Source organism: Nelumbo lutea, chromosome 4 (assembly GCF_056320005.1).
Source record: "Nelumbo lutea isolate HS-2025 chromosome 4, American lotus-T2T, whole genome shotgun sequence".
Lineage (NCBI taxonomy): Eukaryota > Viridiplantae > Streptophyta > Magnoliopsida > Proteales > Nelumbonaceae > Nelumbo > Nelumbo lutea.
The window spans coordinates 30,936,169-30,950,103 of NC_142687.1; the positions used below are offsets into that span (position 1 = coordinate 30,936,169).

At 39.4% G+C, this 13,935-nt stretch overlaps 1 protein-coding gene across 1 annotated transcript in view; it reads left to right on the plus strand.

Annotated features, from left to right (window-relative positions):
• LOC148854965 (DEA(D/H)-box RNA helicase family protein) overlaps positions 1–13,935 on the plus strand; it is a 39,714-nt gene that overhangs the window by 19,315 nt on the left and 6,464 nt on the right. Inside the window, exons 9-11 of the mRNA XM_088941509.1 lie at positions 452–619; positions 715–987; positions 3,692–3,886. Of these exons, the coding sequence (XP_088797635.1) occupies positions 452–619; positions 715–987; positions 3,692–3,886 (636 nt within the window). The remainder of the gene's footprint in view (positions 1–451; positions 620–714; positions 988–3,691; positions 3,887–13,935) is intronic.

Genomic DNA, 13,935 nt, shown 5'->3' on the forward strand with positions numbered 1-13,935 from the left:
GGAGTTAGATGATTTCTGTAGTCTGTATCCATTGAATTCTGACTTGGATGCTTCTACTCAACCATCTAAACTTTTTAATTTTATTCCGGTAACTCCACATTGCTCCCTCCTCATTCAACAGTCACCCTATCACCACCTTTGGATGACCCTCATTCAACAGCCACCCTATCACATATTTGATGAACTCTGATCACTTATGCCATTTTAAAAAGCTTCCAGTGTGAAGATAGAGGGGAATAAATTGTTTTGATTTTCTTTGTTTGATCTTCATGGTTTTTCTGTAGCCTGTATTTGTTAGCAATTATTTAGCTTACGCTTTTGTGAAGTTTTTTTTTTTTTTTTTAAACTAACCATTAGTTTTTTTTGGTATTCTTAAGCATTTATTTTAATTTGTTGTTTTATTATACCTTGAATTTATATCTGTAACATTTATGGTTTTATTTTTTTTCAGGGATTTACCTATCCAGTACGAACTCATTTTCTAGAGAATGTTCTAGAAATGACTGGGTACAGGTTAACACAGTACAACCAAATTGATGATTATGGTCATGATAAGGCATGGAAAATGCAAAAACAAGCTCTCAGAAAGAGGAAGAGCCAAATTGCTTCTGTTGTTGAGGTATATTGATTGAAGTGACCTGCAATTTCTTTGTTGGTGTTGCTTCATTCTTTCGTTCCGTCTTCTTCTTTTTGATTAATTTAAACTTGTAACAGGATGCCCTTGAAGCTGCTGATTTTAGGGAGTACAGCCTACAGACAAGGGAGTCTTTGCACTGTTGGAATCCTGATTCTTTAGGTTTTAACCTTATAGAACATGTTCTTTGCCATATATGTAGAAAAGAAAGGCCTGGTGCCATCTTGGTATTTATGACTGGTTGGGATGACATAAATGCTCTGAAGGAGCAACTTCAGGCTCATCCTCTTTTGGGAGACCCAAGTAGAGTTCAGTTGCTTGCATGCCATGGTTCAATGGCAAGCACAGAGCAGGTGATCTCATATTGTTCCCTCATATCACTGTATTTATTCTATTGCATAAGTTGGATTTTTTTTTTCAAAAGATATTTTAACTTTTTTAAACATCAAACCATCTTTATTTATGGGATGTTTCAAATTGCATATGCTAATGATCCTTCTTTGGAGGGTCACATGCCATTTACTTAGCTCAAACCATAGGTGCCTTGTCCATATTGGTTGGCTATTTCTCTCTCTCTCTCTCTCTCTCTTTCTCTCTCTTTTTTCAATTTGTTTCAGTGTCTATAGATGCAATGTAATATCTCTATGGTGTATGCACTATCAGGTTGGCTTTATACAGTAACTGTACAGGACCTTTCCCCTATACACATTGACTAGTATGTGAAAATATGTCCCAACAGAACATATCCAGATGGCTGATATTCTGCAGTTCCCTTTCTCAATTGTTAAATAGCTTTGTCTCTCCTGCTCCTACTTTCATCTGTTTTCCTTTCATAAAGCTGCTATGAAAATTTTCCAGACCCCTCCAAATCAAGCAGCTTAGGGCCCATCACCTATCCCCGTGTCCCAGTTGAAGTTCCTTTTTCCAAATTCCTCTGCAATAATCTGCCTCCAGAGTCTTTGGGGTTAAGTGCTGAATCTCCAAAATCACTTCCCAATCAAGGCTGAATTCATTAGCCTCAAAATTTTAATTCCAAGGGCCCCGACAGCCATAGGTTTACAAACGTGTGCCCAATCCACTTTTTTTGAAGAGTAAAGAAGAAATTTATTAAAATAAAAAGAAAAGTACAATCTGCATGGGTGTCAAGATGACACACCACACCAATCCACTAAATGAATTTTCTTCTCCTTCAAACCTCTCTACAAGAATTTCTTTTGAATCCTTTCCAATCCTTGTAACACCAGCTGAGAAAAGGGAATAAAAGCAAGAAATATATGGGTAATTGAGATAAAGTTTTTTTCAGCAAGGTAGTCTTTGGCTCTTTGCCTCCATGGAAAGATATTTGGCTTCTAACTTTCTACACATATGCTCCAATACTGAATCCCATATGGCTTTAGCTGTGCATTTTGTTCCAAGTGGTAATCCCATGTATGTGGTTGGATGTTCCCGACCTTGCAATTAAGTGGTAATCCCATATAATTTTAGCTTTAATCCCATGTATGTGGTCGGATGTTCCCGACCTTGCAATTAAGTGGTAATCCCATATAATTTTAGCTTTAATCCCATGTATGTGGTCGGATGTTCCCGACCTTGCAATTAAGTGGTAATCTCATATAATTTTAGCTTTAGCTGGAGTAATCTCACTCTTACATAAATTCACCTTCAACCCTGAGAACGCCTCAAACCATTGCAGCATGAGTCTGAGATGTAGCAGCTGACTTGGCTCAGCTGAAATGAAGAATAGAGGGTCATCTGCATATTGTAATGATTCCCCTATTCTCCCTGAGCTGCTGAGTTTTAAATCTTCCAAGGAACTGGAACCCCTATCAACTGCTCTATTTGTCAACTGGGACAGGGCCTCCATCGCCTTGGTGACTTGTCAGCAAATCTTCTGTTTTTTCTTCAACATTTACATTAAAAGTTTACCTGTTTTCTTTCTTTGTATCTTCTTTATCAGCAACTGTTAAACTTTATTGGACGATGAAAGAATGGTTTATGTACAAACATGTTAAGCATCCCTTTATAGTTTGACATATGCCACCTAACATGTACTTTAACTTTTTACATCTCATTCTCCACCAGTCCCCAAAATAACTGTTCCCTATTTACCCCTTGTTTGGGTGGTACATCTGCCAAGGTGTTTACTGACCTGTTCATCCTCAAGAAGTTTGGTTCTATTTCCCTCACCAAAGTCCTTTATCTCCTTGATGGTGTTCTGATAGTACCGTTCTGCTTGTACCCTGATACTAGGTTTTTCTTTTCCCTTTATCCAGTCCACAACGACTCTTGCTCCTTCCACTAATAGTTATCTCAAGTTTAGAGATCTTGGTAGCTGTAGTACTTGTACTACACCAGCAACTCAGCTCTTGTAGAGTTCCCAAAACCTATAGGCCCTGAGTTAATGGCTAATATGGAACCAAAACTGTCTCCAAGAAACCACCAGTTGCAAATTTCTAACAATTTTGTCCTTATAGGATGGTTCAAAAGCCTTCAAACTTTTGTTCCAATGCATTATCTTTTGGCTGTTCTTCCAGTTGGAGATGGAGCATATTTGTATCAACATAATTCACTTAATCAAGTGATTGAGTTTTTATTATTTTGGGTAAGGCCCATTCAGGGAATCATACGGATTGTTCCCCTTAATTACATCTCCACAAGAAAGTAGAGAACACCTTTTGATTCTGACTTGGAGAAATGAATGCATAGAACAAAAGAAAAGAACAATAGGGTACTTAAAAAGAACTTTTCATTTGCGTTTCTTTTACATCAAGTGTACAAGAATGAGAAAGAAAAAAGAAAATAGAATGAGAAACTATACATCACTACATTTCTCTCTTTTCTTTTTGATACAAAGAAAATTTCCTTCTCACTTCTTTCTTCACAATAAGCTGTAGTCAATCAGATAAAATTCTGACTGTAGTGTGGTTATCTGTTGTGTTTTGTTTGCATTATGCTTTTCTTTTGTGTCAATTGTGCATATGCTTGATTAGTTTTCGCTAACCATGTAATGCTTGATATTCCTTTACATTGTGGTTGACTTGTTTGATTTGCATCCAGAGGTTAATATTTGAAAATCCTGAAGATGGTGTTAGGAAAATAGTACTTGCAACCAATATGGCTGAAACAAGTATCACCATTAATGATGTGGTATTTGTTGTCGACTGTGGAAAGGCAAAAGAGACATCATATGATGCATTGAATAATACTCCATGTTTGCTTCCTTCTTGGATTTCAAAGGCTGCTGCTCGACAAGTAAGACTCTCTCTCTCTCTCTCTCTGTTCTTGTTGATCATTTGCATCCCTTTCTTTTTCTATTCTTGTTGATCATTTGTGTTATGATTAACTGTACCTGGCTCTTCTGAAGTTACATATACAATTTATGAGCATATGAAACTGCATCTAACCTTTGCTCCTTGGTTCTGTCATTTCATCAATGAGTTGCATATTTTGTATAGTTTCTCTTTGTGTATATATTTTTTGATAAATAACTCAATTTATTAATGAAACAAGCCAATACTAGAAGAGGTTGTGTCTATATGGCTAATAAAAATTTTGAGAGATAGCCTCTACTATCTCCTCACTACAAATTTTTACATTTGAGCCCCAAATAACTATTGCCTATTAAATCCTTATTTAGTCAAAACATCAGTCAAACATCATCTAATAAAAAATTGAGATGTTTGGTCCATTTTCTACTGATGGTATTCTCAGGAACTGGTAACAAAGAATACAAATGTTTTCTTCATTTTCTACTGATGATGTCCTTGGGAACTGGTAACATATGGCTCACTCTTCTAAATCTAGATCATCCCCTTCATTGCATTGGCATCCTCAAGTTCATAATCAGATTAAGTATGACTTTATTGTGTGCAGCATGTCGTACCTGGAAGTATCAGTTATTCGTGGACTTTCCAGAAATGGTTTTGTGGAGATATTATCCATTTACTTAGGCCCTATAGGCTCTGGGGGCCCCACTATAGCTGAAATGTCCAGAGTCTTGTAGGAACCGAGGTTGAGAAGTTAATGGTGGAACTGGCCTCCAAAGTGCTATTGGGATGGCTGAGAAACACCACTGAGAGTTCATGGTAATATAGGAATTCTATGAGGTTAATGAGTTGACTGGAGAAGGACTTTCTAACTACCTATGCATGGCTCGCAAGGTCAATAAATTCTGTTTTTTCTTTTCTTTTAATAGTTAAGACCAGAAAATTCTTTGGTTGACACATTGGCTAAATGAGGGCTGAATAGGGTCCAAATGTTTTGGCGATGTTAATAAAGTGATAAAGTGTGTGCAATAGATCTGTAGAGAACATTGATGTGGGCCCCACAGCTGTGGTCCCACTCTGTCCGTAGGGTAGAATGTATCTAGTCACAGCTGTGGTTATTTTGCTATTCTGTTATTTCTAGTTTCAGTTTTATATTGTTTGTTATTTGTTAGCAGTTATGATGTAAACACCAAGGGCAGATATGTCCTTTCATGTAACTAGCATAACCTATATATATATTAACTTAAAGTGGCGGCGGCAGAATATTTGACATTCTGTTCTCCTCAAAATCTGTGTTCTACTACTCTTTCACCACTCTTTCTTCTACTTCTTCACTTTCTCTTCTCATCGAACCTGAAATCTCTTAGTGGTCAAGACTTAATAGCAGTCTTGAAAACCTACATGGTATCAGAGCAAGTTAGGGTTTTTCATGTGAGTCTAATACCAGCCGACCACATGAGAATTCCCTAGGACTGAAAGCTGAAAAGGAGGAGTTCGCAGACTGATTCTTGGAGATCGCCAGAGGTGCTAGCAGCTGTTGGAAACTTGCTAGGGTTGCAGAGTGTTGGTGGTCGGGAAGGATCAGAGAAGACTAGGGTTCAGGTAACCCTAGAAGGCAGCGAACTATTTTTTCCTTGTAAGTTGTTTATTTTTTAAGAGAAGTTCTATCAGAGAAGATAGGTCATGGAGGGGAAGGCTGAACCATTCTAGTTCTTTCTCTCTTCGATTCACTAGGATTTTACAACAAACCCTGGCCAAACTGTGTTTCTCTCTACTCTAGGGTTTGAAAGTGATCTACAGCAAGCCCTAGTGTTTGACTGAACCTTGTGATCTACCTAGAGCTACTCTTAAGTTTATTGGTAGGTCCGATCAGATTCTAGGGTTTCTTATTAACCCTATTGCAAGCTCATCTATACAGTTTGGACTATGCGACTGAATTGCTTCCTTTCAGGACTGATTAAAACCCTACTGCAAGCTCATCTATATAGTTTGGACTGTGCGACTGAATTGCTTTTTTTCAGGACTGATTAAAACCCTAACATTCCCTAGCATATCAGATTTTTTTTAAAGCTGTTCTCAGAGTTCTAAGGGAGTTAGAGATCTATAGACAGCTACTGCTGTGTTGGCTAGTTGGTTTCAGATCAGAATTATTTCGGTTTTGTGCACATACACTGAGAATACAGATCAGGTTTATATTGTTTTGATTGTGATTGGTGATTCAAGTGCTGTTTTGAGACTTGACAGAAATGGAGTCTAAAATTCAGGCAGAAGGCAGTCTTGGGAACATCGGTTATGGTGGTATTTCTGAGATGGGTAGTCAGATTACGACCGTAAAGTTTGATGGATCAAACTATTTGGAATGGGCCCAATCAGCCATGATGGCTATTGGTGGAAGAGGTAAATTAGGGTACCTCCTGGGAGATATGAAAGAACCTTCCAAGGGAGACCCGACATATACCAAGTGGATGCAAGAAAACTACTTGGTTATGACATGGTTGTGTAATTCTATGCAGCCTCATATTAGCCGGAATTATTTGTGGGTAAAGACAACTAAGGAGATATGGGATGTTATGAAAGAAACTTACTCCCAACCCCTTAATGTTGCCAGAGCATATGAATTGAAATGTGAGGTGAACACCCTTAAACAAGGAGAGAAACTGGTGTCGGTCTACTTCTCTACCTTGAAGTCCCTGTGGCACGAGATTGATCACTTAGAGACTCTTGAGTGGAAGACTCCCAAAGATGCTCAGACCCATAGAAGGCACATCGAGACAAACATAGTGTTTGAGTTCCTGGCGGGACTGAACTCAGAATATGATATTGTGAGGCAGCAGATTTTGACTAGAGACAGCGTGACTCTCTCTCAGGCTTACTCATTTGTACACAGTGAAGAAACCAGAAGGAAGGTTATGATGCAACCCACATCAGCCTTTGTAGCGGCTACACCAAGATCAGGGGGTGATTTAGAGAAGGACAGGAGGAAGGAAGACAAGAAGGATGTAGTATGTGAACATTGTAAGAAACCCAAACATACAAAAGAAACATGTTGGAAACTGCATCCCCACTTGGTTCCTGCGAAGTTAAGAAACAAGAAGGGCACTGCTCATGTAGCCATGAACACTGATTCAACATCCTCATCTGGCACAAAAGGAACATCTTTGGAGACCTTAGCTGCAATTCGGGCTGCCCTAATACAGCTAGAAAAGGAGGTTGGAAATCCAGCTCAGCCACCGCAGCCTTCATCAGCCCCTGTCACATTTGCTTTCGCCCATTCAGGTACTCGAGCTTCAGCCTATCATGCCTCAGCTCCAGGTACTACTGAACCTTGTTGGGTAAAGACTCAGGTGCATCTGATCACATGACTAGCTTGCCTTCATTGTTTACTACTTACCATTTGTCTTCTGGTAGGGATAAGGTATCTATTGTTGATGGCTCCCTGGTTCCTATTTCTGGGAAGGGTGACATCAAGCTTTCAGATACTATCTCCCTATCATCTGTTTTGCATGTTCCTAAGGTTGATACTAACCTTCTTTCAGGCAGTAGTATTGCCAAGCATATGAACTGCTCAGTAACCTTCTTCCCTAATCGATGTGTTTTTTAGGACTTGGAGACGCAAAAGGTGATTGGGACTGGCCGTGAGGCGAATGGAATCTATCTGCTCGGGGAGCGGTTCTGTCAGGGAGAGTCAGTAGAGAAGTTGTCTTTTGTTTCTCAGAGTGTGAGTCCGGTTATGCCAAAGCATAACCGATTAGGTCATTTGTCTTTTCGATCTTTACAGAGTTTGTTTCCTACCTTATTTGAGTCTATTGAGTTGTCTCAGCTACAGTGTGAAAGTTGTGAGTTTGCTAAGCATTGTAGAAAGCCTTATTTATTGAGTAATAAAAGGAGTGATAATTCTTTTGATATTGTGCATACTGACGTTTGGGGGCCTTATCATATCCCTTCCATGGGTGGGTATAGATACTTTTTGTTATTTGTTGATGACCATACCCGTTTTTCTTGGGTTTATCTCATGCGTTCACGAGATGAGGTACCTTCCCTGACCCAAAATTTTCACCAAATGATCCTAACCCAGTTTGATGCCAAGATCAAAGTTCTCAGATCTGATAACGCAAAGGAATACTTTGCTAAATCATTGACATCTTATCTTCTTCATCATGGGGTTATCCACCAAAGCTCTTGCCCTCATACACCTCAGCATAATGGAGTTGCCGAGAGGAAGAATAGGCATATTTTGGAAGTGGCTAGAAGCCTCATGTTTACTTCCAATGTCCCTATTTGCTTCTGGGGGGATGCTATCCTCACGGCAGTATACCTTATTAATCGGGTCCCTTCCTGGGTCCTTGATATGCAATCTTGTTTTTCGCTTCTACACCCACGTGAGGACTTGTTTTCTATTCCCCTTAAGACATTTGGTTGCACTTGCTTTGTTCAGCTTCTCGGACCCCATCCCTCCAAGTTCGAACCCAAAGCCTCCAAATGCATCTTCCTTGGTTATGCACAAACTCAAAAGGGTTATTGCTGTTATGATCCTGTCTCCGGGAGGAAGTTTGTCTCCATGGATGTCACTTTCTTTGAGGGGACACCCTATTATCCTCGGGTTGTCCCTCAGGGGGAGAGTGGTGAGAGTGGGGGTTTGAGTTCTTGTCTTCAGGGGGAGAGCAGTGAGAGTGGGGCAGTTCCTTTACCTATTCCATTGGGTGATGAGAGCTGCAATGGTGAGGGTGGTCAGAGGGATCAGGAGTTGAGGGTTTATCACAGCCGATGCAGGCAGGTTGATCCTGATCATTAGCAGTCCATACCAGCTCCAATCTCATTTGCAGCTCCAGGTCCAGATACTTCAGTCCCAGGGCCCACAGAGACTTCCCCTACATATGATCTTGACCTTCCACTTGCAGTCCGTAAAGGGAAACGACATTGTACCACATCCACAACCCACTGTATTTCCCATTTTTTATCCTATGATCGCCTATCTCCTACCTACAGGTCCCACCTTAGCTCCATTTCCAATGTCCCTATTCCAAGAACAGTGCAAGAAGCCCTATCCGTCCCTGAATGGAAAGATGCAATGCAAGTTGAGATGGATGCCCTGTTGAAAAACAATGCCTGGGACTTATGGCATAGATTACTTGGAGACATTTGCACCGGTAGCCAAGATGACTACTATTCGAGTTCTATTGTCCCTTGCAGCAAGTCACACTTGGCCTTTATACCAAATGGACGTGAAAAATGCCTTTCTGAATGGAGATCTGCAAGAAGAAGTTTACATGCGATTGCCTCCTGGATTCTATGATGTAGAAATAGGTAAGAAGGTGCCGGCTCAACAAGGCTTTGTATGGTTTGAAACAATCACCTAGGGCTTGGTTCGATAGATTCAGACTAGCACTTGTGAAGTTTGGATATGTACAGGCCCAGTCAGATCATACCCTATTCATCAAGAGGGTGGAGTCCTCTTTGACACTACTGGCCGTATATGTTGATGATATTGTGGTCATAGGGAATGATAGCCATGAGATTGAGTCTCTTAAGCAGCTTCTTCACCAAGAATTTGAGGTGAAGGACCTTGGTGTATTCCGGTATTTTTTGGGTATTGAGGTTGCTAGATCCAAACAAGGGATCTTTATATCTCAGAGGAAATATGTCCTAGACCTGTTGGCAGAAGCTGGAAAGTTAGGTGTCAAGCCTACAGATACACCAATTGAACAGAATCACAAGATTAGTGCCGAGAGTGGGGAGCTTCTTGAAGACAAAGTTATGTTCTAGCAATTGGTAGGAAAGCTCCTATATCTTTGCCTCACTCGGCCAGATATTACTTATGCTGTTAGTGTTGTTAGCCAGTACATGCATTCTCCTAGAACCACACATCTTCTTGCGGCAGAAAGAATCTTAGCCTACTTGAAGAGATGCCCAGGTAGGGGTATACTTTTCAAGAACAACAATCACATGAAGGTGGAGGTTTATACTGATGCAGATTGGGTTGGGAGTGTTGATGACAGAAGGTCTACCTCAGGATATTGTGCCCTTGTGGGAGGAAACCTTGTCTCCTGGAGAAGTAAGAAACAAAGTGTTGTCTCCCGGTCAAGTGCTGAAGCAGAATATAGGTCCATGGCCAATGGAGTGGCTGAAATCCTATGGCTAAGATCTCTACTTGAGGAGTTGGGTATTGAGTATGAGAAGCCTCTGATGCTGTACTGTGATAATCAAGCCGCCATTAAAATAGCACATAATCCATTACAGCATGACAAAACCAAACACATTGAAGTTGACCGCCATTTTGTGAGAGAGAGGGTCTCATCTCAAGAAGTATGCCTCCCTTGCATCACATCCAGTATGCAACTAGCAGACATCCACTAAAGCCGTATCAAGAAGGAAGCTAGAGGCGGATCTATCCAAGTTGGGAATGATGAACATATGCTCCCAACTTGAGGGGGAGTGTAGAGAACATTGATGTGGGCCCCATAGCTGTGGTCCTACTCTGTCCGTAGGGTAGAATGCATCTAGTCACAGCTGTGGTTATTTTGCTATTTTGTTATTTCTAGTTTCAGTTTTATATTGTTTGTTATTTGTTAGCAGTTATGATGTAAACACCAAGGGCAGATATGTCCTTTCATGTAACTAGCATAACCTATATATATTAACTTAAAGTGGCGGCGGCAGAATATTTGACATTCTGTTCTTCTCCTCAAAATCTGTGTTCTACTGCTCTTTCACCACTTTCTTCTACTTCTTCACTTTCTCTTCTCATCGAACCTGAAATCTCTTAGTGATCAAGATTGAATAGCAGTCTTGAAAACCTACAAGATCTTTAGCTAAACAAGGGGCTTCAAGGGATTCTTTGTTTTTGGATAATTTGTAACTGCAATCTGAAAAGAGTTGGGTTTGGAACCACCTTTAAGGGGAGGTAACACCTCGTGCTTGCTCTTAGGGTGCTTCATGCTTGTACTATTTCTATCTCCTATTTAATAAAATACCATTTATTCATAAAAAAATGTATGCAATAGATTATACGAGTTACACAACATGTGCTAGCATATGAGCCTATCCTGCAACTGCAAGGGTGTTGGGTGCCACGACCTATTCATGGGCTGGGTCGGACTTTGCCTATTTATCAATAGAAAATGTGCAGGCCCTAGCCTAAGCCCGGCTTGACCATCGGGCCTAGATCTTTTGCCCGAGACCGACCCTTATATAAAGCCCGAAGCCCGACCTGTACACAAAATGTCTTGTTTTCAGTGTACTTTTATAAACTAATATTATATTAATTCAGTAATAATTTAATAAACTAATAAACTAATTTGTATTTCTAATAGTAAATTAATATTTATTAATAATTTAAGAAACAAATATATATTATATATATTTATTATATATAGCATAAATGCTTTTTTATCATATGTAATCGGGTCGGGCTTATTTGAGAAAGCCCGAGCCCGTAGGCCTGAAATTTTGTACAAGCCCGAAAAATAACGAGTCAAGTTGTCGGGTTACCCGACCCATGATCATGTCTAGTACCATCATGTACACAATCATTCTTACTCTCTAATTAATAATTTTTAACCATTACCAATAAAAATTGTCATTTTTGACATTTTCTTTTTGGTTATCCTTTAGAATCTACTATGTGCCCATTTTGGATCAATGTGATATGGGTGCATTAAAAAATTGCAATGTTTTATAATGCAGAGGCGTGGCGCGAGGTGTTCCACTACCTAAAGGCATGAGGCATAGTTCAGAATGTAAGAGGCATAAGCCTCCCGAACACAAGGAGGCGTAAACCTCCTTAAGAGGAGGGGGGTGAGGAGGAAGGGGGATCTCATTTTTCTTTATTTTTAATAAAAATATTTAGATGCATAGCACTAGTTGAAAGGGGGGGTCTCATGAAAAAAGCGTATGGGGCGTATGCCTCTTGCACCTAAGGGTATGCCTCAGAGGTGTCAGTGCCTCTGGCATACACCTCAGGGTGTTTTGGGAGCGCCTCACCTAGAGGTGTGCCTCTAGGCGTACTCCTCTCATGCCTTTTAAATAATGAAAGATTGTAATCATATCATAAATGGGGGGGGGGGGATGGGGGGTAGAGGTGCAAATGGACCGGATCATGATCCGTTCCAATCTGAGATCCGATCCCATTTGGTCAAATTTGGATCACTCATCACTCCTGCTCAAATCTTTGGATCGGATTCAAATCACCCCTATCCAATTCGATATATTATGTATTTATAAATATAAATATATATAATACATATATATGTTATTTATTTATTTATAGATATATTTTTTATATTATAATTTTATAAATTTGCTATATTATTTATTTTTATAAAAAGCATGTATATATATGATGAAAGTAATTAAAAAATACTTGTATTTTTTGTTGCTTTATTTAAATTAGTATATTTTATTTTTCTTTTAATAATTTATTAGTTAGAAAAAAAAAGTTGGATTGGGTCAGATCCGAAGATCCGACTTACCAATAGGATTCGAATTCAAATAGTTCTATCAGATCCGATCTGATCAGATCTGACATGAACAGTCGGATTGGGTTCGGATATACCCTGATTCAAATATGATCCGATCCGTTTGCATTCCTAATGGGGGGTGAATTGAATCATATCCTGAATTGTATCGCTAATCATAAGATTTTTTTTTCTGATTTTCAGAAGTTAAAAATGTTAGGAAAAATACTATAAATCTCAAAAATAAGAAAAATGACTTTGCACTGTACCAACTTTCATCCTATAGTATAGACATCATATATGTGGGTTTTGATGGAGATTATACTAGTATTATATTAAGGAATATTCATTAAATAGTATGATCACGTTCAACTTAAGTTATTTTGTTGTAACCAATAAGAACTATAATTGCTAAATTGTTGAATGCTATACAGATTATAGTTATAGACAACCAAGATAATGTGTATACAAGAACTGAGTAATTCAAAATACACATTAGTACAGTACAAGCCACAATTATGCACAACTAAAAAAATTAAATTCTTAGATCTTGCATACTTCTGAACTGTTTAAATTTAAATATTGAAATTCATTATGCATATTTTGCATACATTTCATGACAAAGGTGAAGAAATGGATAGAGCCCATGTTTTCATGAAGGGGTGGGGTGAACTGGTTAACTACAATATTTATGAAGAGAAGAAATGGTTAGAGCCCTTGGTTGCCACTCCTTCGGTGGCTAGGAAATTCATTGATTCCCCAGTTGCTCAAAGGCAGATAGGCCTCCGCTTGGAGAGGTAGGTCCTGTTCCTGGGTAAGTAGAGGCAATAAATGAAGCCTGACCCAGTGATGTCCAGTCCGTCAAGCACTGGGTGGAACTTAGGATCAACCTTGGGAAGCTCCTTGGTGTTACTTTCCTAGATGGCAAAGACAGTGGGTAAGAGATGTTCTTGACTAGGCTCCTACTCTCCTAGAGCAAAATACTCTAGCTCAGGCAAGGAAGAATCATTTGATGCAAGAGGAAGATTGAAACTTCATTAAGTAGTGAAATGTCTGATTGGTCGCTTGGCAGTCTTGATTGTATTCCAGACTGCAGGAAAGTAAAGTTGTTTCTGGAACTCTATGATGATGTGGTGGTGAAATCCCCAAGTAGAGGTTCTTGCAGCACCTGGGAGAGTAGTGGTGGAAGAAGGAGAAAAGCAGGTGCGTCCGTTGTTTTGTGGCCCAGATTAATCATTCGTGTTAACCCGGGCTTTATGGGAGGTTTTCTGTGGTTATTGGTTGTCTATATTTGTATGGTTTCAATGCTGCAAGGCAAGGTTAGGCAACAACAGGGAGGATGCCTTGTTGTTGTTGTTGCCTAGTCGCATAGGCAGGCACCTAGGTGTCGCCTAGGTGATGAACTTTTTTAAATAAAATTATATATCCTAGGGTAGTTCCCTAGGTTCCTTAGCAACTAGCAATCATATTTCCTTAACAATGATCCATAATTTTCATAAGAAAAGTTTAAACTTCGTGTTGAAGTAAAGAAAATCAACATATTCATGAGAAGAAAAAGAAGAAAGAAAAGAAAATTCAGAAA